General features: G+C 40.5%; 2 protein-coding genes across 14 annotated transcripts in view; one reads left to right on the top strand and one right to left on the bottom strand.

Annotated features, from left to right (window-relative positions):
* The window catches only part of RUBCN (rubicon autophagy regulator), a 72,410-nt gene extending 57,009 nt beyond the window's left edge, over nt 1–15,401 (bottom strand). For 11 of the 13 annotated variants that reach the window (XM_036116715.2, XM_036116759.2, XM_036116721.2 and 8 more), the window contains exon 1: nt 14,982–15,401. In XM_036116715.2, the coding sequence (XP_035972608.2) occupies nt 14,982–15,085 (104 nt within the window). In that variant the 5' untranslated portion in view covers nt 15,086–15,401. Of the gene's footprint in view, nt 1–3,714; nt 3,984–14,981 lie in introns of those variants that run through there. The other 2 variants (XM_036116746.2, XM_036116795.2) reach the window with 1 other exon arrangement.
* A 144-nt stretch (nt 15,402–15,545) lies between these two features.
* FYTTD1 (forty-two-three domain containing 1) overlaps nt 15,546–22,057 on the top strand; it is a 29,594-nt gene continuing 23,082 nt past the window's right edge. Inside the window, exons 1-2 of the mRNA XM_036116865.2 lie at nt 15,546–15,789; nt 20,051–20,179. Coding sequence (XP_035972758.2) covers nt 15,684–15,789; nt 20,051–20,179 — 235 coding nt within the window. The 5' untranslated portion in view covers nt 15,546–15,683. The remainder of the gene's footprint in view (nt 15,790–20,050; nt 20,180–22,057) is intronic.

The raw sequence follows: 22,057 nt of genomic DNA, 5'->3' as shown, positions 1-22,057 counted from the left end.
GAATGAGGGCCAAAGTTCAGACTGGAAGGTCAGTTAGGAGGCTACTGAGATAGTCCACAATGAGAGATAATAAGGGCCCTCGATGAATTTATTGTTTATATGTGCCCAGAATTCATGTCCCTTTGTTTTGGGAACAGAACTCTCCTTTTCCACAGGGGAATCACCCCTCCGCCAATTACTCTGGTCCATGAAGTTCCAAGAAAGTATACCCTTGCCTCAAGATCCAGGGTTGGGCACGTAATTTAGGCCTGATGGAACAGCATATCCCATACCCTCATTATAAGAAGGGGAACATAACTCAGGTCAATCCAAAAATAGCCAGCCTCCGAATTTTTGCTTCTGTTATACCTATTAGGATTGCTTTGTTTTGTTTTGGTTAGGCTTGCTTAGGGCTATCCTGTAGAAAAGTCTGCCTGAGACTGAAGTCAACACACAGGAAAGAGGAGCCCATGGATAGGGACAAATTCTTGGTTAAGTACCTACAATTGGCCATGCCTGAAGCAATACTACTCCCTGGATTTTTTAGTAATATAAGCAAATATATTTGGAAATGGAGAAAAAAATAGAGCTTCCAGAGAAAAATCAGGAACAAAATTCATAAGACCTGGAAACTGCCTGGATACGGGAAATGAAGAGGAAAGTATGAAATTTCACCTTGAGGCTTCTGGGTTTGCTGAGTGAAAAATGCTATTAACTGAGATAGAGAACAGAACATGAAAAGGTTTTAACCAATGGACTGAGCTCAGTTTGGAGACACTAAGAAGTATTTTAATACTTGAACTTTGACTCTATCTGCATCACTGCACCAGGAAAACTGCATATAGCTGGGTTCCAAGTTCAGACTGCATACCCCAAGGCAGTCTAGGGTGGCAGAGCAATGCTAGAAGAACCATTCCTTTCATTGTTTAGTAGTTTCACCAGACAACTCTAAACAACTGGCACTTACTACCCAACTAAAGAAAGAGAAGCATTATGCCTAAGCAGTATATATAGCATTTTGCTAGAGTGATGACTAGCTAGATGAAAATTAAGGGAACCGATGAAATAACTACACTCCAAGGATAAAGTGAAAAGCTAGGCTAACACCCCCCTCCTCAGTGTGCTGAACTCACAGGAGGCATGGAAGGAGGAAGAACAAGCTGTACAATTGAGAACAGCAACCAGAAAAGCACATACCCATCTTATTTCAAGAAAATGGGAGGAGACAGCAAGTAGACATTTTTTGCACTTAGCACATACCAGGCACTCCATGAAGAGTTTCCTGCACATTGTCTTATCAAAACCTCACAAGTTACCAGTCAGGAAGGCATTATTTTTTCCACTCAGATGGATGCGGCAAATTAAGTAGTAGAATCAGGATTCAAATGCAGGTCTATCTGGTTATAAAGCTTATGCACGTTTCACTACATCAACCACTTTCAGAAAATATACTGATAAGTTTATCCTTTATATATAAAAATGATGCCATCTCCAGATGCCTGGGTAGTTCAGTCAGTTAAGTATCTGACTCCTGATTTCAGCTGAGGTCATGATATCAGGGTCATGGGATTGAGCCCCGCATCGGGTTCCGTGCTCAGCACAGTTTGCTTGTCCCTCTCCCTCTGCTCCTCCCTGCTCGTGCTCTCTCTCACTCTCTCAAATAAGTAAATAAAATCTTTTAAAAAAATGATGCCATTTCATCATGAAGATTTTTTTCTGAATTGGGTATTTTATTGACCATAGAAAGTTAGGTTAGCAATGACCCAGCCACAATGCATCAATTCTCAGGCACAGGTATGTATATGCCAGTTGTCTGGAGCTAAGGAGGCCTTTGGTGCCATGAAGCCTCATTAAACAACACATTCTGAGTTAACCAGCCACCAACAAAGAGCAGGCTATAGCAACAATACCAGTGCCCTTGTGGGGATAGTCCCACTGCAGAAATTAAATTTTGACTAGAGTTGCTTGGTTAAGAGGCAAGCATTAGAGGGGCACCTGAGTGGCTCAGTCGGTTGAGCGACCAACTCGGGTTGTGATTGAGCCTAGTGTTGGGCTTCACACTCAGCAAGGAATCTGCTTGGGATTCCCTCCCTCTCCCTCTGCCCCTCCCCCTGCTCACGCGCACGCTCTCTTCTCTCTGGTAAATAAATAAATCTTTAAAAAAAAAAAAAGAGGCAAGCATGGAAAAAATAATAGAGAGAAAAATATACCTGCAAAGGAGCTGTCCTACTGGCCTGAATGATAGGCAAAGAATGCTATAAAATTCATTATCTTATACATTTCTTTGTCCCAGTATATTAGCATGAGAGGCAACATAGAGTAAGTATTAAAAGTGCAGACTCTGAAGCCAAATTGCCTGGGCTTGAATCCCAGTTCCACCAGGATTCACTGTAGGAACCTGGCAAATTATTTATCCTGTTCATGTCTTAGCTTCCTCATCTATTAAATGGGGATAATAATAATACCTGTCTCATACAGTTGTCATGAGAAGTAAATAAATTAATACTTGTAAGGCTCCTAAGCAGTGCCTGGCATGTGATAAGTGTTTATTTAATAAATAACTAACCCAACTAGATGGGGAGGAAATGTGAGCTTGAATTTCCAACCCAGCCTCTCCCACGTGAACTGGTAAAGGAAAAGAAAAATGAACAAAAACTTGTTTAAGATTTATATGGGACTTTTCACATGAAGCATTTCACAGACATCTGGAGGAAGAATAAATAGCCAAATATACATAAGCAGAAACCGAAACATGGAAAAGGGAAGTAAGATGTTCAGTTTCACTGAACTCATCATTCACACATCTCAGGCAGGAACCCAGTCTTGTCAGTCCACATTTTGTACAGCAGGCCACACGCTAACAGTGTACATAAAAGAAGAGTCAAACTTAAAAAACAGCCAGGTCTTCACCTGGGCACAATATCTCATTAATTTCCCCCTGCTGATATTTTCTCACTGAAGCAAACCCTAAATATGCGAAGCACCTATACAGAGATTAAGTCACCATTTAGTCAAAGCAGTTTCTAAAATCTTAAACCCTCCATTTCTAAAGGGTATGAACTGGATGACAATAGTTGCATATAAATAAATGTGAAATTGCTTAATTGAATTGTGGGGAAGGAGAGAAGGGTTTGAAGATGAAAAGGAAATGACAGAGATCCTGCCACTCTGACAGAGGCACGCACACAATTTCTAGTTTCATTAGCAAGCCCCCTCCCCCACACCATGGGCCATTACAATCGTCCACTTTCATACACAGGCCCTCCTTCTCGTCTTCTTCCTTACATTCGTCCCCGCCTAAGCTTCTTTCCAGGCCAGTCATAATGCCTAACCTTTGCGCCCAGAAATTCTTACAACACCAACCTTCCTAATATTGGTCCGACATGCTGTCACCGCCAAGTTTCACTTGGGCCATCAACCTTGAGCCCTACTCCTATCTATAGACTCCGGCCTGTAAAATCTCACCAAAGCACCTCTCAACAGCCACCTCCTCTCCTGCTCCCCCTGCCCTCAGCATATTCTACCCACACTCATTAAACCCGTTCCCTCGGCCGTCCTATCCACGCCCTGCCAGTCCCTCTTCTCACAATTTCTTCCCAAACAAGTCGCCCAAAGCAGTCGCCCTAAAGTCTATCATGCCCGACACTTCTCTCGGTGCTCTCCGAGCCCTCCCAACCCTCCCGGTGGTTCGGTGCATCCATCTGCCCCCGACTCCCCGGGCTCTTCCCACCCCACCTGCTCTCCTCTGGCAAGCGCTCCTCGCAGCCGCCCAGCTCCATTCCCGCGCCCTCTGGACGCATCCGGGGCTGCGACGTCGCCTCCTCTCTGAAGAGAGGCTTCCCTGCCGCTTCGTCCCTCAGGGCTCCCGAAGCCCCAGGGAACGGAGGAGGCACCCTCGGAGGGTGGGCTCTGGGTGATGCACTACACCCGGGTTGACAGCAGGCGCGGTAATTGCTGTCTCAGCTGCGGTTTCTAGCCCTGCCACCCCCACTTCCGGCTCCAAGAACTACAACTCCCAGCAAGCACTTCGAAGACTCGGCCGCTCCCGGCATGCTCCGCCCTGTCCAATCCGAGGCCGCGCTCGCGGCGGATGAAGACCCTGGCTGCGTGCTCGCGGGCGTACACTAGGCGGGGAACGTCAACGTTAGTCTCTGGAATACGTAGGGGTGCGAAGCTTTGCAAGCTCCTGTCACGCTTCACACTTGGGGCCAGACGGGATCAGAAGTCTAGACTGGGGAATGACGCTGGTCTTGATCCAAGTACTGTTAACCCCACTTCTGCCTACCCTGGCTTAACACCTGTCGGTGATGTTTGAGGACCTCAAGTATTTTAATGGAGAGCTCACAAACTGAAGAGCACAGGTTGCTTTGAGATCGCAAAGGAAAAGCAGGAGGGAAAGGCTTTTGGGGAAGGTTTTCTGGAGAACTGATGTCAGAGTAGAGTTTTTAAGGATAAGTATGAATTAGCCAGGAGAAGAGAAAGTGGAAACTGGCCTGGGCATAAGGAAGCATGCTGGTTTGGGAAGTACTGGTTCTGAGTAGTAATAAGAGCTGGAAAGACGTGGGGAACAGAGTGGTGTTGCCGAGCAGGCACCCTAGATCATGAAGTGTCATTCTAAAGAGTTTGGGTTTTATCCTTAGAACAATTAGGAGCAAGTTAAGAATATGCAAATCAAGAAGTGATTTGACCAAACCTGCTTAGAAAACTACTTTTGACAATGTGGAAAGGGAATGGGGCATGTACCATGTTGGAGGTAAGAGTGGAAGAATGGATAGGAGAGGAGACTGAAAATCCCTATAGAGGCCAAGCAGGTAATGCCAATGAGTGAAGTGAGCTGGTTGTAGGAGAATGGCAGAAATTCTGAACTGGAAAGCTCATCCAAGAAGGAAGGTCTCACCTTTTCTATAATTGAATGTTGCAAATGGGCATATAGGCCTAGAATTGCCTTATACTCTGATTTTGCAATAGAAGCTGGAGTCTGCATTTTTAAGTACAATTTCTCATTTTTAAATATTGGTAACAATTTTTTTTATTGTAAACATTACACAGGCCAAAAAAAAAAAAAAAAAAAAAAAAGTTTGTAGGCTAAATGTGCCTTTGGGTTACTAGTTTGCAAGTTCAGGCCTGAACTGGGGCAGTAGGGAACAAGGAGGTTGGGATTAGTGCATGGTAAAGCAATAGAATCAATACTACTCTGTGAAGGGGATATCTAGTTTAGCTCCATGGAAAACTAGTTACTCTATTAAAAATAATATATAACTTCTAGGAATTTTCAAACCTGAGAAAACTTTCTTGTGAATTAAAAGTGAAGTGAGGGGTGCCTGGGTGGCTGAGTGGTTTGGCGGCTGCCTTCGGCCCAGGTCATGATCCCAGGGTCCTGGGATTGAGCCCCATGTTGGGCTCCCTGCTCCGCAGGAAGCCTGCTTCTCACTCTCCCACTCCCCCTGCTTGTGGTGTCCTCTCTCACTGTCTCTCTCTCTCTCTCAAATAAATAAATAAGATCATAAATAAATAAATACGAAATGAAGGAGCTTTTAAATCCAAGTTATGATTTCCAACTTCCATTATATAAAAAATACTCTTTGTTCAAACTTTCTCGTATTTTCCTACTAAAGGGTTATACTTTTTTTAGAAAGGGGCAGTGTTAATCACTGGGATTTTGCTTCTATTTCTACAAATGTATGAACTTCATTTTTGTCATACAGTATAATCCCAAGTTAATGCCACATGATCTTAGCATATTTACATGAAAGTCCACTTTATCAGGAAATTCTAGAACTAAAATTGTAAAAAGTCTCAGAGAGTTGTGTAGTAAAAGTTCTGGGAAAAGTTACACCCAAGTCTGGGTTTACACATAATTAAAGCAGTCAGTTAATAAATGTGATAATAACCTACATTAGCCATGTGTCCCCCTGTCCCATCCTTCTGCTTTCCCTCACCCCAGATGGCCATATCCTGAGTCCCTGCTTTATGATTATACTGCTTCCCTTTTTATAGTTTCTTTGTATCACTTTATATACCTAGAAATAATTTTTTAAATTTTTGTGTTTTAACTTTATAAAAAGGATATTGAGCTGTATTTATTCTTTGAGGCCTTAGTTTTTTTACTTAATATTACATTGATAAGATTTATTCACATTATCATATGTCACTGTAGTTCATTGATTTTGACTGCTATATAATAGTTAATTGTGTGAATACACCAGTTTATTCATGCCATCTTTCAGTGATAGGCATTTGGGTTGTTTCCAGGTTTTTGCTATTGTAAACAGTGCTGCTATTAATATTCTTTTACATGTGGCCTCTTGTATATAAACAAAGGTTTCTCTTGGGTACATACCTAGAAGTGGAATTGCTAGGTCTAGGTCATAGGGCTATTGTCTATTCTAGCTTTTGTTTTGAGTGGTGGGTTTGTAGGTGCACAGTTTTCAAAATAACGAGTTACGATGTCATAACTAATTATAATTAGTTACTTAAAATAACCAAAAAACTAAAATAAAATAATTAACTAACCAAATGAAAATGGGCCATGCATGGAAAATCATGAGAGTATGTCATGAACCAAGGATTGTGATTAATCCAATATTGCGCTTCTGAGGCCCAAATGCAAAAACTGTCAAATATGCAAAAATATCTAGCATGAGGGTTCAATAAGTCACATAAAAGTAATGGCCTTACTTAGAACTGCTTGCTGAGGTAATATTTTAAAAGTAAAAAAACCTGAAGAAGTTTGTTTGATCTTGATCAATGTTTTTGTTTTCAAGATCACCAGGATGCTAGTTTTATACAAATAGTAATAGGTCCTGGAGTACCAATGGCAGAAAGCCAAATTCACTCAAGAATCAGTTATTCAAATAATGGATTTTTAAAGCTCATTACATTTACCAATTAGCCAAAATTTTGTTTTAAGTAGTCTGTTTTTTATTTTTTATATAAATTCAATTTAGTTAACATATACTGTATATTAGTTTCAGGGGTAGAATTTAGTGATTCATCGTTTGCATATAACACCCAGTGCTCATTATAAGTGCCCTCCTTAATGCCCACCACCCAATTACCCCATCCCCCACCCACCTCCCCTCCAGCAACCCTCAGTTTGTTTCCTAGAGTTAAGCATCTCTTAAGGTTTGCCTCCCTCTCTGTTTTCATCTTACTGTAAGAAGTAGGAAGTAGTCTTCTTAAATATATTCAACAAATATCAATTATAGTCATGAATATGTTTTTTAATTATATTCACTAAAATTACTCTTAGCAACATTTTTAAAAATATTCAAATTTTAAAAGCTAAGGAATGGCTCCCACTGGCCAAGTCAAAAACAATTTGAGCATCAACATGAGTTAATCCATGAAATATATACATATCTACAGTATTTTCAAAGGCAAGCACAGCCCTTACACTCTTTACCCCTTTGCTTTTCAAGAGAGAATTTTTGAACACAGGATGAGTCTGAATTTCTATGGAAACTTACATGCATATATAAGTAAGTATGCAAATAATAAATAAATAGAAAAGGGAAGAAAGAAAGGGGGGAGGGAAAATTGTTTTCCACAGTAGAATGTTAACTAATGAATGTAGAGGAATAATAGACTTAGAAAATCACTATTTTGTAACCACCATTGTAATAATTGGTTCATGCAGGAATCATGAATGGATGCTAAAGCCATTAATGAAATTTGTTCTGAAACAGAATATTTATACAGTCTCAAACTATCTCCCCACATATCATTTACTCATTAGAAATGGGAAAAAGAGGTACCTTTACAATAGAGAAATCTGGCAGACGTAACCTTAATCAGGTGATCAAAGTTAAAATCACCCATAAGATAAAATGACATCATGTGCCTCCTAACGTTAAGTTCTGAGAAGGACACAGCATCACTTACATAGTACTTGTGACAAAAGTGAATAACCCGAATTTAATCATAGGCTAACAATAAGACAAAGTAAAATTGGAGGACAGTCTATATAACAACTGCCTTCAATCTTCAAAAATATAAATATCATAAAAAACTAAGAAAAGCTGACAAATTTTATCAGATTAAAGGAGACAAAAGAGGCAGGACAAAGAAATGCAACATGTGAGCCTGGATTGGATCCTAGATTGGAAAAAAAAAAATGTTATAAAGGATAATTATTTATTAGGATAATTGGCAAAATTTAAATATAGACTGTACATCGGAGAATAGAATTGCATCAATGTTATATTTTCTGAATTTGATCAATTTTAGCATGATTATGTAAAAGAATATCCTTAGAGATATATTCTATATCCTGATGTCTGCAATTTACTCTCAGATTGTCCAACAACAACAAATAAGAATTACAGCCATCTGGGGGGCACTTGGGTGGCTCAGTTGGTTAAGTGTCTGCCTTCCGCTCGGGTCATGATTAGGGTCCTGGGATTGAGCCCCACGTCGGGCTCCCCACTTAGCGGGGAGTCTACTTCTCCCTCTCCCTCTGCCCCTTCTCTTGCTGGTGCTCGTTTTCTCTCTCTCTCAAATAATTAAATCTTAAAAAAAAATTAAAGAATTACAGCTATCTGTGTATCTGGATACCAATCTTCCTCCACTTACAATGGGGTTCCATCCAAATAAACCCATCATGAATTGAAAATATTAATTGAAATTGCATTAATTGAAATTGCACTCAATACACTTAACCTGGGGCACCTGGGTGGCTCAGTTGGTTAAGCGTCTGCCTTCAGCTCAGGTCATGATCTCGGGGTCCTGGGATCAAGCCTCACATCAGGCTGCCTGCTCAGCGGGGAGTCTGCTTCTCCCTCTGCCTCTTCCCTACCTGCTCATGCTCTCCCTCTCTCAAATAAATAAATAAAATCTTTAAAAGAATACACTTAGGGCGCCTGGGTGGCTCAGTTGGTTAAGCGACTGCCTTCGGCTCAGGTCATGATCCCGGAGTCCTGGGATCGAGTCCCACATCGGGCTCCCAGCTCGGCAGGGAGCCTGCTTCTCCCTCTGACCCTATCCCCTCTCATGCTGTTTCTCTCTCTCTCTCTCTCTCAAATAAATAAATAAATAAATAAAAATCTTTAAAAAAAAAAAAAAAAAAGAATACACTTAACCTACTGAACATCATAGCTTAGCTTTAAACATGCTTAGAACACTTCCATAATTAGCCTACAGTTGATCAATTCTATAACACAAAGCCTATCTAATAATAAAGTGTTGACTATCTCATGTAATGTCTTGAATAGTGAAAGTGAAAAACCGAATGGCTGTATGAGTACAGATTAGATGTAAATGTATCAGGTGTTTATCCACCAGGTCACCTGGCTGACAGGGAGCTGGGCTGGCTGTTGCTGCCCAGCACCATGAGAGAGTATCTACTGAGTATCACTAGCCTAGGAAAAGATCAAAATTTAGAATTCTTAGTTCAGTTTCAACTGAATGCGTATCACTTTCATACCATCATAAAGTCAGAAAATTCTGTCAAACCGTAAGTTGGGGATTGTCTGTATAGAGAAAGCAAATGTGGCAAAACTTTAGTAATTGGTGAATCTTGGTGAAGGGTATAGCTGTATTACACTATGTTTACAACATTTTTCTAGATTTTGAAAATAGGCAAGGATTTTAGTATGGTTTTGTTTTCTCATGACTGCATCCTAAAATCAATGTGATGAAAATTTTAGTGTTTCACATGGAAATTTCTTCTTTTATAATGATTAATTTTGAATATATTTTAAAGTTAATTTCTGGGTTTTTTTCCAGAGTTTAGCATTTTAAAGAAGTCTTTGTCCAATTTTGCCAAAACACATTCACTGACTTTACCAAATTTACTGATTTACCAAAATACTTTTTTTTCCTTTTCTCTTCTTTGAATAAAGCTTATAGGGCTGCCAGGCTGGCTTGGTCAGTAGAGCATACTACTCTTGATCTCAGGGTTGTGATTTCAAGCTGCCCCCATTGGCTGTGGAGGTTACTTTTAAAAAATCCCATTTGATATGAACTGCTATAAGCTTTATTTTTTTTTAAAGATTGTATTTATTTTTTAAAGTAATCTCTACACCCAACCCCAAGGTCAAGAATCACACATTCTACCAACTGCGCCAGCCAGGCACCTCTCAAATGGGATGATTTTTAAAGTTTTTGAAGAATTTTGCCAGGTCTTTATTGACTGGTTCTATTCTGTCTTCACAGCAACATTTCCACCCACTTTATTTAGTATTGGTTAATGTATTCAGTTGTATGGGAAAGCTCATTGTCATCCATGGGTAATGCATACAAATTCAGAAATTAAGAAGTTACAATGAAATTTTTAAAAAATCTTATTTCCAGGGGCGCCTGGGTGGCTCAGATGGTTAAGCGTCTGCCTTCAGCTCAGGTCATGATCCCAGGGTCCTGGGATCGAGCCCCACATCGGGCTCCTGGCTCAGCGGGGAGTCTACTTCTCCCTCTCCCTCTGCCTCTCCCCCTGCTCATGCTCTCTCTCTCTCTCTGTATCTCTGTGTCTCAAATGAATAAATAAAATCTTTAAAAAATAAAAAAATAAAAATCTTATTTCTGGGCTAAGCAAATCCTTAACACATTTAAAGAATATTCAATATGTCGCTGTCTCAGCTCTCTGAAACTCTAGCTGAATAAACCTGAGCCAAGAGAATGGATCCTCTCCTGAGGGAAAGAGAAAGATGAGAGTCCAGCCATGGCTCTTGATCCCAGAACAAGGCGGCCAAGGGGCAAAGGGAGAAGAAGCATGGGGAAAAGAAAGAATGCCTAAAGACCCCATGACTCTGGAATCCTGGCTTTCCAGAACCTTCCTAGACCACCAAACTGTCTAGTACAAATCAAGGATATATTTTTTTAAAGGAAACCATGGTGTAAATAAGGAGAAACTGTGACTTACATAGATTTATGTAACTTTAGAAAATTCCACAACTAGTCATTCAGTGAATTGACTAGAATCCTTGGTTGACAGGATGCCTACCCTGCCCAGAGAAGACAAAGCCTAAGAAGGAGTGAACTATAGATCCAACCCCTGAGTCCAGTAAGAATTCCACTTCAAGTTCCCCTGCCCACCCAGAGTAAGTTCTCTAGTCGGAGAAAACTGGTGGTCAGGGACGTGGAGACCAATAATGCCTTCGGCTACGCCTGCAACCCGGCCTGTCGGGTATCTGCTGTTCCGCTCTGCTGTATCACCGTCCTGTAGCAGTATCTTTCACAGAGTAGGAACTCAAACTCTGTTTGAACAAGTAAATGAATGAATGAATCCTAAGATTAAAAAGCAGAAGACTAGAACAGTGAGAGGAGCTTAGAAGGAAGGAAAACGGCAACACAAAGAGGAACACGAAGCTATAGCAAAGCAGCAAAGAAAAAGTTACTGCAGCAGAGACAGTGGCAAATGGGGTAGAACGAGAAGAACTGAGCAGCAAAGAGAAGAAAAACTGTACTGTGCATGCAAGTAGCTTAAGGGATTCAGGTATAATGATAATAGCTATACCTAATACATACTATACCTACAGGTGATAAAAATCATACCTAACTCCCTTAGTATACCAGCGTAATGTAATTTTTATAAATTTACAAAAGTACAAAAATCCTCTTCTGAAAAGCAAGAGTTGATAACAAAATCAGACATTATGAGGAATGGAAACTACACATCAATATCACTCATGAGGGGCGCCCGAGTGGCTCAGTTGGTTGGGCGCCTGCCTTCGCCTTGGGTCATGATCCCAGGGTCCTGGGATTGAGCCCCGTGTCAGGCTCCCTGCTGAGCAGGGTGTCTGCTTCTCCCTCTCCCTCTGCTCCTCCATCTCCCACTGCTTGTGCTCTCTCGCTCTCTCTCTCTCAAATAAATAAAATCTTTTAAAAAAATCACTCATGAAAAGAAAAACAATATCCTTGACAAAGCATTAGCAAACCAATCCAACAATATATAAAAATGATAATACACCATGACCAAGTAGGTTTCTCCTAGAAATGCAAGGGTAGTTCAACATTTGAAAAAAAAAAATAAAAATTTTAAAACCCCATTTGGTCATCTCAATAGGTGCAGAAAAATACTAGATAAAATTTGACATTCACTCATGATGAAAACTCTCCGCAAGCCAGGAATAAAAGGAAACTTCTTCAACCTGACAAAGGGCATCTACCAAAAAATCTAACATAATGGTGAAAGATAATACCTTCCCCCTGGGGTTTGTCATAAGGGAAAGATCTTCATTTCACCTCCCCTTTTAAATATGGTACTGGAGGGGCGCCTGGGTGGCTCAGTCGGTTAAGCGAATGGATCCTCTCCTGAGGGAAAGAGAAAGATGAGAGTCCAGCCATGGCTTTTGATCCCAGAACAAGGAGGCCAAGGGGCAAAGGGAGAAGAAGCATGGGGAGAAGAAAGAATGCCTAAAGGCCCCATGACTCTGGAATCCTGGCTTTCCAGAACCTGAGCCTTAAGCTCAGGTCATGATCTCAGGGTCCTGGGATGGAGCCCTTATTGGGCTCCCTGCTCAGCAGGGAGCCTGCCTCTCCCTTCCCCCTGCTCAAGCTCTCTCTCTCAAATAAATAAATTAAATCTTAAAATAAATAAATAAATATGGTACTGGAGTCCCCAGGCAGTGTAATCAGGCGAGCAAAAGAATAAAAGTCATACAGATTGGAAACAATTAGGCTGAGTGAAGTAATCCAGATTAAAAAAAGAGTATATACTGTATGATTCTACTTATATAAAATTCTAGAAAATGCAAATTAATCTGTATGATCAGTGGTTGCTTAAGTAGTGGTTGGGGAAAGGATTATAAAGGAGCACAGGAAAACTTTTGGGGATGATAGATATATTTATTATCCTCTTTATGGTGGTGTTTTTGCAGGTCTATATACCATATGCCCATATAAACTGCACACTTTAAATATGTGTCTTTTATTATCTATCAATTACACCTCAATAAAGCTGAAAAAAGGGGGACTTAGAAGAAATATCAAACTAATAAAAATAAGGTAAGGAGTGAAATACATGAAGTGTGCTTACCTTTGAAGAGAATGTAGATCTCTATGCACATTTTGAGAAGAGAGCCACAACATGTTGATAGAAAGGTATGATGTTGCCGGATTTAGCAAAAGTAAAAATATAAGATTCCCAGTTAAATTTGAATTTCAGATAAATAATGAATAATTGTTTAATATAAATATATCCTAAATATCGCATGCAACATCCTGTAGTAGAGAAATTGGCTATTTATTCATTATTTATCTGAAATTCAAATGTAATCAATCTCGTATTTTATCTGGCAACTCTAGACATTGTCTTATGTATGCTGTACGAAATCAAGCCTCTAAAAAGGCAGTTACTTGAATTCCATGTTTATTCTGATTTAGATGAAGCTGCTGAACTACTGTACTCCAGACAATGGCTATATATTCAGTGTCCGGCGCAGTACTGTACTTATTCACAATACCTACTCAAAAAAAATTTTTTTTTTTGCTCTGCAAGCTGTATGAGGATAGGAGCTGAATCCAACTTTACTCATCATTTTATCCCCAGAGCCTATTACAATGTCTGGTGCTCAATGATTGTATAATTAAATGAATAACTGCCTCTCATGCCCCAGAAAATGCGGGGTTGACCTTTTAACTCCAGCCCTTGTGGCTGGCAGATCTGCTTCTTAGACGAGCCCCAGTTCTGATTTCTCAGTTTGTCTTCTACTTCACTTTTGCTGTATGTGTCTCAGGTTGCTGTTTTGTTTTCTACTATTTTGTACGTGACTGACCTATCCTTACACAATGTTTCTCGTTTCCTCGTTTTTCCCTTTGGAATCTGGGTGACTATTCTGAGACTCAGACCCTCAGCCTTTGGGGAAATCTCAAAGTCTGAAACACAACAGCTAGGATTGCTTAATGAAACATTGGGGCATGTTCCCTTTAAAGTTAAGGAGATTTGGAGTCGAGCTTCAGTTTTGGGGAGAAGATCAGGATAAAAGGAAATCTTTATATATATTGGTGGTGGGTAGGATTTTATATATTTGGGATTTTTCTTATCTGTCCTATGAATACCTGAAGTACAAAATGCATCCAAACTCTAAATGCATTACTTTTCTTCCATAACATTAAGAACTTAACCTAATGTTCTTTCCTGTAGATTACTCCCACAAATAAGCAGAGATTATAGAAATTATTTCTAGGGAGAGAATGATATTGTGAAGAAAAATGTTTCGTGCGTAGATTTTAGAACCATAAGAAATCCAAGAATAATTACGTATGATGTATGTATTTAGTATAACTACTTCTTGTTTTGCAGATGAGTTCATCTGCGGACAGTCTCCCAAGTTCATACAGTGAATGACTGAAGTGAGTGAAAAAGGTACCACTCAGTAAAACGTAGGTCTCTCTCATACTTTTATCTCTATAACCCATTTTCCCTAGTTTTTAGTAGTCAGAGGAGGGTTGGTGGCTGTTGGATGGAATAGTAATAAAATCAAGCACATTGTGCTAAGAGCATATATGCTACTCTCCTTGACATGCCAAATATTGTTCTTGGGGCTTTTTAGTCCAAACCTTCCTTTACCATTAAAGTTTCTTGCACCCCTTCATAGGTGTGTCCTGAGCTGATTCACTCTTCTATGGTTTTGTCTTGGGGAAAAAAATAATTAAGTACAGGCTACCGTGGTTTTGAGATGCTTTAGGTCACTGGTTCATCTCTATGCAAAAAGAAATTTTAGGAAGTGGACAGGAGGAAGGTGGCAGAGATTTCTAAATGGACGGAATACCTGTCCCTGGTTTTTTCCTTAGATGCAAATGCTTTAGATAGCTTTAAGCTGTTATGAGGGTGATATAACCTAAATGCTCCCATAGAAGCACAGTTGCTTTGGAGGAGGAGAAAGAGGTAAGAAGAGAGGGAAATATCATGTTTGGTAAATAGGAAAAAAAAAGTTATTATGCAGGAATTCATAAAATATTAAGAAGTTTTCCTACAAGGATGATTAGAAAGAAAAACGAATCCTATCAATTCCCAACGCAAATGAATTAGAGAAAAATGCAGCCAAACAAGCAGAGGTACTTACCCCTCTCCTAGGGGAAGATGAGGTGTTATTAAGGTAGCTAGTACCGTGTAAAATGTTTTAGAGTGCCGGTTGAGAAGTGGTACAGATGCAGGAAACGTTAGCATTTGCTTTTATTGGTAAGGTGACGCAAGAATTGTTACTGCAGCTTTTGCTCTGCATCCAGACGTGGCGACTCCGCATGTTGCAGGTGGAGGAGCTGCCTGGGAGAGGGGAGCTCTGCAATCTAAGCCCTACGGGGTCTATCCTGCCTCTGAGGCTGCATTGCAGCGGGGTGTGAAAGGTTCGTGTGTACCAAAGCTTAGGGGGCCTTTCTGAAGCAGGACGGAGTGGAAGGACACGGAGGAACACAATCTCATTTAAGGCATGCGATCCTGAGGTGCTCAGAGTCCAGCATCGCCCAATTTGGGCGGAAAGGCGAATAGCTAAAACAGCGGCCTTTGCAAGCGTCCAGAGCAGCGGGTGCAATGTTTCCTCCTGCCCGGCAAGGGCCGCTAGGAGCAAGCCCGGGCGTGGGGCCGCTCTCGCCGGCCGCTCGTCTCTGTAGCCCCTCTCCCCGCCCGCAGCCGCGGGTGGGAGAGCGAGGGCGCCGCTACCACGCGTGCGCGCTCCCTCGGTGCAGCTAGTCTGCGTGCGTGAGTGGGAGGTGGCAGGCCTCGGTCTCTGGCCTTCTCCGCTGACTGTTCCAGCGCGACGTCCCCAGCCATGAACCGGTTTGGTACCCGGTTAGTGGGAGCCACGGCGACCCCACCGCCGCCGCAGCCGAAAGCCCGCAGCAATGAAAACCTTGACAAAATTGATATGTCTTTGGGTAAGGAGCCGAGTTGGACCGAGTGGGAGTGGGGGGAGGGTGTGGGTGGAACCAAGTACCGCGGTTTGTGGGGGAAGGGGCGGTTGGCCGCAGTTGTCGCTCGAGTTTTTCCTTGCGGGTGGGCGGAACCAAGTGAGGGCCCACGGGGACGGGGGAGCGCCAGCTGGTGCGGTGGTTGAGCCGGAGGGACCCGGGCGTCCCCTCGGCGGGGCTGTGTCTGAGGAGAGGCAGTGAGGGCGGGCGGCGCCGCGGGTTGGGGGTTTTTGAGGGTCGAGGGGCGCTACCACTCGCGGACGACCCCGGCTCTTTGTGAGGAAAACTCCGCGGCTTTCCCCTCAAGCGTGTCGCTGTGGGCGGTGTCGGGAGCGAGGGAGACATCCTTGCTGAAGAAAGCCCTTTGAGAGCCCGGCTGGGTCTGTTCGGTTAGAGTCGCTGGTTCAGGAGAGGGCTTGTTGGGCATTTGTGTGGCCAGGCCTATGCCTGACGCGGTGCGGGCAGCGCAGAGACGCCCCCGAGAGTTGGCCATTTCTGCCTGGCGCCAGACCTCGGGGCCACAGCGAGGCGCCCACCCTGGAGCGTTTGTCAAAATACCATCAGGCAACGGCTTCATCGGATGGTTTTATTAGGAGGTGCCTAGAAAGGCGCTCTCTCCTTATCTAGGCCGCAAAGTTAGCTAATTAGGAAAAAAGCAAAAACCGAAGGAGAGATTGACATGGATTAATGGGCAGCCCGGTGAAGCATGGGGTCCAGCCCCTATAAGGAAGAGTGGGGTGCTTTGGTGAGGATTTTGTAGAAAGTAGGAGGGTCGGTGATTCAATTAAACGTTCAGACCTAACAGTAGTGAGGCACTAGCCTCTGGATTAGCTGGTTTAAAAGTTAACCAGCTTTTTGTCAAGATTCAAGTTCCCGTTATCAGATGTGGTTCTGCCTGCTCTTTTTGTGGCCTATAGTTTTTCGGGTAAGTGTTTGAAAAGTACCTGACAGGTGGATACAGAGGTGTAACTTTTCCAAGGAAGGTATTTTTCTTTTTTGCTGTGGTTTATCTGCTAAGTTTTAAGTCAAAAATCAAAAACTCTTGGATTGCTGCGATTACCACACATCAGAATCTAATATGTGAATTAAGTAAATCATCAGAAATAATAGGTTTGGCCTCAAGTCTTGTCTTGCTGATAGTAGGGAACTCTAAAGAAATGAGAAATCTTTGCAGCTAAGGCCAAGAAGAATTTGATAATGAATATTTATTGAGTGCTTACCACCTGCAGGCACTGATCTAAACATTTGATGTGTATTAACTCGGTTTAGTCTCGTAATAACTCTATGAGGTATGTGCTCCTAATGATAAAAAGCATGGAATCCAGAACCGCACTGTCTTCATTTCAGATCCCCTGCCACTTACTAGCCATGTGGTCACAGGCAAAGTATTTCTCAGTGCTTCATGTGTAAAAAGTGATAATAGTGCTGGTCTGTCTCAGAGGGTTCTGTATTAAATGAGTCAATAGGCATATATAAACCACTTAGAACAGTACCTGGTACACAGTAAGCATTATATTTACACAAACACTATATAAGCCATTGTTGTTATTCCTGTTTTACAAAACCTGAGGCATAGAGAAATAACTCGCCCCAAATCATACAAATAAAAAAAAACTTATAGATGTTGCAGGAAGTGTTAAACATGTATTATCATAACCAATACATTTCTTAAGTTTCTAGGTTTTTTTGTATTATTTTGTTTGGTGGTTAGGATGTTCAAGTGAAGAAAATGGAGGGATAATTCTCTTTGAAGGTAGAAACGAAGTGCTATGATATATAGCTAAAATAGACATTGGTTTCTTTTCTCTTCTCCCAAGAATATATAGCATTCTTTCAGGTTCCATTTTTTTTAATTGAGAATTTTACAGAAATGGAATGAAGAAATGGTACTTTTTTTTTTAGTAGTCTCTACACCCAACCTGGGGCTCAATTTTATGACCCTGAGATCAAGAGTTGCATGCTCTTCTGACTGAGTCAACCAGGCACCCTGTGATGGTACCTATTTTAGACAGTTATTATGCTTTGTGAGTATTCCACTTTATCAGGTCTGCAGAGGTTTAGAATCTGATTTTTGTTTGTTTTAAATTGTGGCTGTATGAATTATATGAATATTCATATAGAATATCTACCAAGGTTACCAATAGCTGGCCTCATTGTGGTTCAGTTTCTTAATTTGAAAATGGGTATTATAATACTTCATAGAATTGTTGTGAGAATTAAATGAATACTTGTGAGAACAACGCTTCTTAGTTACTACTGTTTTTATTACCATGTATATATCCCTGTTGTCATGGAAGAAATTTTTTCATAAAAGTAGCTCATTGTAATGGGATTTTTGTTTGTTTTTTCTGATACATACCCTGTCTACCTAAGTAGGAGAAAGCCATTTTCTTCTTTTAGATTGGAGGAATCCACAATCATTTAACTTGAGGATTTAGATAATAAAACATTTAAATATAAAGCAATTTTATATTTCATATGTTTTGCTACTTTTAATTTTGTTATGTTTATAGTTTATAAAATGCTCTATTTTAAAATAAACCTGGTTAGTCAAAATTATATTTTGCCTTTTTTTTTTTTTTAATGATCCCCAGCAAATTCATTTTTTTGGTGTACTCTCATGGCTCTGAGATTTCAGACTTCTGGGGAAGAGTAAGTAGTACCTTGTCAAAGGAAAGTAGTGTTTCAGAAGTGTTCAAAAGTATTCCCTTTCTGCCGCCTGAGAATATAACATGTTCATGTATCTGATTTCATGAAACTTTTTTTTTTTTAAAGATTTTATTTCTTTATTTGAGAGAGAGAGAAAAAGAGCACAAGTGGGGAATAAGAAGGGGCAAGATGGAGAAGGAGAAGCAGACTCCCCGCTGAGGAGGTAGCCCAGTGCTGGGCTGGGTCCCAGGACCCTGAGATCATGAACTGAGCTGAAGGCAGACGCTTAACCAACTGAGCCACCCAGGGGGCCCTGAAACCTTTTTATTTTAAAACAAATATTTTTGAGTGTCTTTTACTTGGATGAATTTATTTTAGGGGAAGGACTGACCTCAAGAAGATAACAAAGTACTTTGGGGAGATTTGAATTATTTTAATGAATATTTGTGATTAAGAATCTTGACGATTACTGGTAGGTAATATATAAGGAAGGATTCCTATAATACATAATTTCTTCTTTTACTTGAAAGAAGACTAATTACATTAATACAGTTGTTAGGTTCTTGTGTTTAGAGCAGTTTGGAAAAAATAATTGAGGTTAATTAGTTTTGTGAAATTTTATTAAGTTGTTGACCAGGCTTATTTGCTTTATCAATCATCAAAATTAATATTGGAGTTGGGACTGTGGACAAAGTATTTGGATATTTCTTAAATGAGTATTTTTGGATTCTAGTAATCTTCTTTTAACATTTGTAAATAGAAATCTGAAGTATATTTAGTTTCCTGATCTTCATATTGTTGTGCTGTGGTATTAGAGCAATGTAATGTTTGTAAATTACTTTTGGAGAGTTTAAAAGTGTTTTTGGAAAAAATGAGGATTTGAAAGATCAGGTAGAAAGCAAAGTAAGGTAACCCTGAATTATTTTGCTAGAGGAGTAGAGAACCCATGTTATTTTCTTTTTGTACTATACCGTTCTTATGTACTTGTTTTATTTCATATTAGCTATTTACTTGTCTGTTTCCATCAATAATTTTAAACTTAACTGAGAAAAGGGACCATATTTTACTTTTGTTGTTTTCATTCTAGCACAGCCTGTCATATATATTCATTGTACATAGTGTATGCTCAGTAAATATTTGCTGAATTGAGGTGAACTTCTTTAGAGATGTACTCTTTTAATTGAATGTTTTTTGTTTTTTTACTGCCTATGGTTTTATTGGAAGGTGGTCTTTAAAAACTAGACACTTCTGTGATTTTGGAAAGTAAATATGAGTAGTTTTTGTAAACAGGCTTTTGTTTATATGCATCAGGTAAAGAAATACTGCGGATAACAGAAATCTTCATTAATTGGTAGATCTGCTTTGGGCTAGTGAATTGAACTTTTCCTACAAAACTACTTCAGTGCTGCAAGTATATTGGCTGATTTGAGTTTTTATCTTATTATTATCTTCTTATGAAAGTGCTTTCAAAGTAGCAAAGAAGTTAGGGACATAGGAAATCTATTAACTAGAAAATGAGACTGAGTAATCGAGTCATTAGGTTAAAATGAAAATAATCGTCACATTTCCTATATCACAGATGATATCATCAAATTGAATCGAAAGGAAGGAAAGAAGCAGAATTTTCCGAGACTAAATAGAAAACTCCAGCAAAGTAGTGCCCGGCAATTCAGGATGAGAGTGCGATGGGGAATCCAACAGAATTCTGGTAAGTTTTACAAGTAAGCTTTAATAAAGAGCTATTATGTGTGGGTTCATAGCATGCTATCTTTAGTACATACTTAAAACATGGAGGAAATATATTAGTACCCTTTGTGATTTGTATTTACTCTCAGGTTTTTGTTTAATCTTGAAATCTGGTAAACATTTTAAGTTGCTTTAAATAGGTGATAACCCTGCTTCTTAAAAACACTAGGTCATTTTTAAGGTACCCTCAGTATAAAAACAGCATAAATTATATTTAGGACTACAGTATTGTAAAGGATTTTACGTATCATGAGGTTTTATTTCCTTCCCAGTTAGGTATTTCTTTTTTTTTTTTTTTTTATTTGACAGAGAAACAGCGAGAGAGGGAACACAAGCAGGGGGAGAGGGAGAGGGAGAAGCAGGCTTCCCACTGAGCAGGGAGCCCAATGCAGGGCTCGATCCCAGGACCCTGGGATCATGACCTGAGCCGAAGGCAGATGCCCAACGACCGAGCCACCCAGGCACCCCTCTCCTTCCCAGTTAGGTATTTCTTTTTTTTTTTTTTTTTTAAAGATTTATTTATTTATTTGAGAGAGCGAGAATGAGAGAGAGAAAGATTACATGAGAGGGGGGAGGGTTAGAGGGAGAAGCAGGCTCCTCGCCAAGCAGGGAGCCCGATGCGGGACTCGATCCAGGGACTCCAGGATCATGACCTGAGCTGAAGGCAGTTGCTTAACCAACTGAGCCACCCAGGCGCCCCGACCCAGTTAGGTATTTCTTTAACAATCTATCTGGTGGATAATTACATAACTCCAGCATACATATATCCAGTGAACGAGCATACTACTTCACAAGACAACTCCATTATTGGAGACAACTCTATTTACTAGGAAGTTTTCTTAGTTTGAAGTAAATCTTGCCCACCTGTTAATTCTACAGAGTTACAGGAAGCAAACTCTCTTTTCTATATGAGAACTTTTTAAATATGTGGAGACTAGGGGCACCTGGGTGGCTCAGTTGTTAAGCGTCTGCCTTCAGCTCAGGTCATGATCCCAGGGTTCTGGGATCGAGCCCCGCATCGGGCTCCCTGCTCAGCAGGAGGCCTGCTTCTCCCTTTCCCACTCCCCCTGCTTGTGTTCCCTCTCTCACTGTCTCTCTCTCTGTCAAAAAAAAAGAAAAATGTGGAGACTATTCTGCATGGAAAATACTTCCAGACTGTTTGTATTATCATCTAGGGCTTTTATGATTTGTTAAATATTCCAAAGGTAACACTCAGAATTGAGTGCCTTAGAAGTGACCTAATGATCTTAGAACTCTACATATACAGTTATTTTTGGCAATTTGGAAGCTTATTTGTTTACAGCCATCTTGTTCCAAAATGGTTTTAAGGCTGTAACAGAACCCTATTAATTGTATATGACTCATTAATTTTTTTAGCAGTTATATCAGTGTTTTAGAATAAACCTTTGTTCAAATTTAAAAACTCTAGATCCTTTTTACACATGTAAAAAATGTTTGATGAACTAGCTCCTAAGTTGACTTTTATCCTGTATGTTAAAAAACATAAAAAATAATTATCTGTGGGCTGAGGATGATTATAATTAGTTCCTTATCTAACACTTAATATGCCATCATACCCTCAAAATATGTCTGTAACTGAGGTTAGACCCTACACAAAATTTTATTCTTCTCTAATTTCTTAAAAAAAAAAAAAAAAAGATTTATCTACTCATTTGAGAGAGCAAGTGTGTGTGTGCCTGCATGTGTGTGTGCTCGTGAGTGGGGGGAGAGGCAGAGGGAGAGAATCCCAAGCAGACTCCCTGCTGAGCACAGAGCTAGATGCAGAGCCTGATGAGAGACTCCACCCAGGGCTCAACCCCACGTCCCATGAGATCACGAC

This window comes from Halichoerus grypus, chromosome 1, assembly GCF_964656455.1.
Source record: "Halichoerus grypus chromosome 1, mHalGry1.hap1.1, whole genome shotgun sequence".
Lineage (NCBI taxonomy): Eukaryota > Metazoa > Chordata > Mammalia > Carnivora > Phocidae > Halichoerus > Halichoerus grypus.
This window is presented reverse-complemented; position numbering and strand designations above follow the sequence as displayed.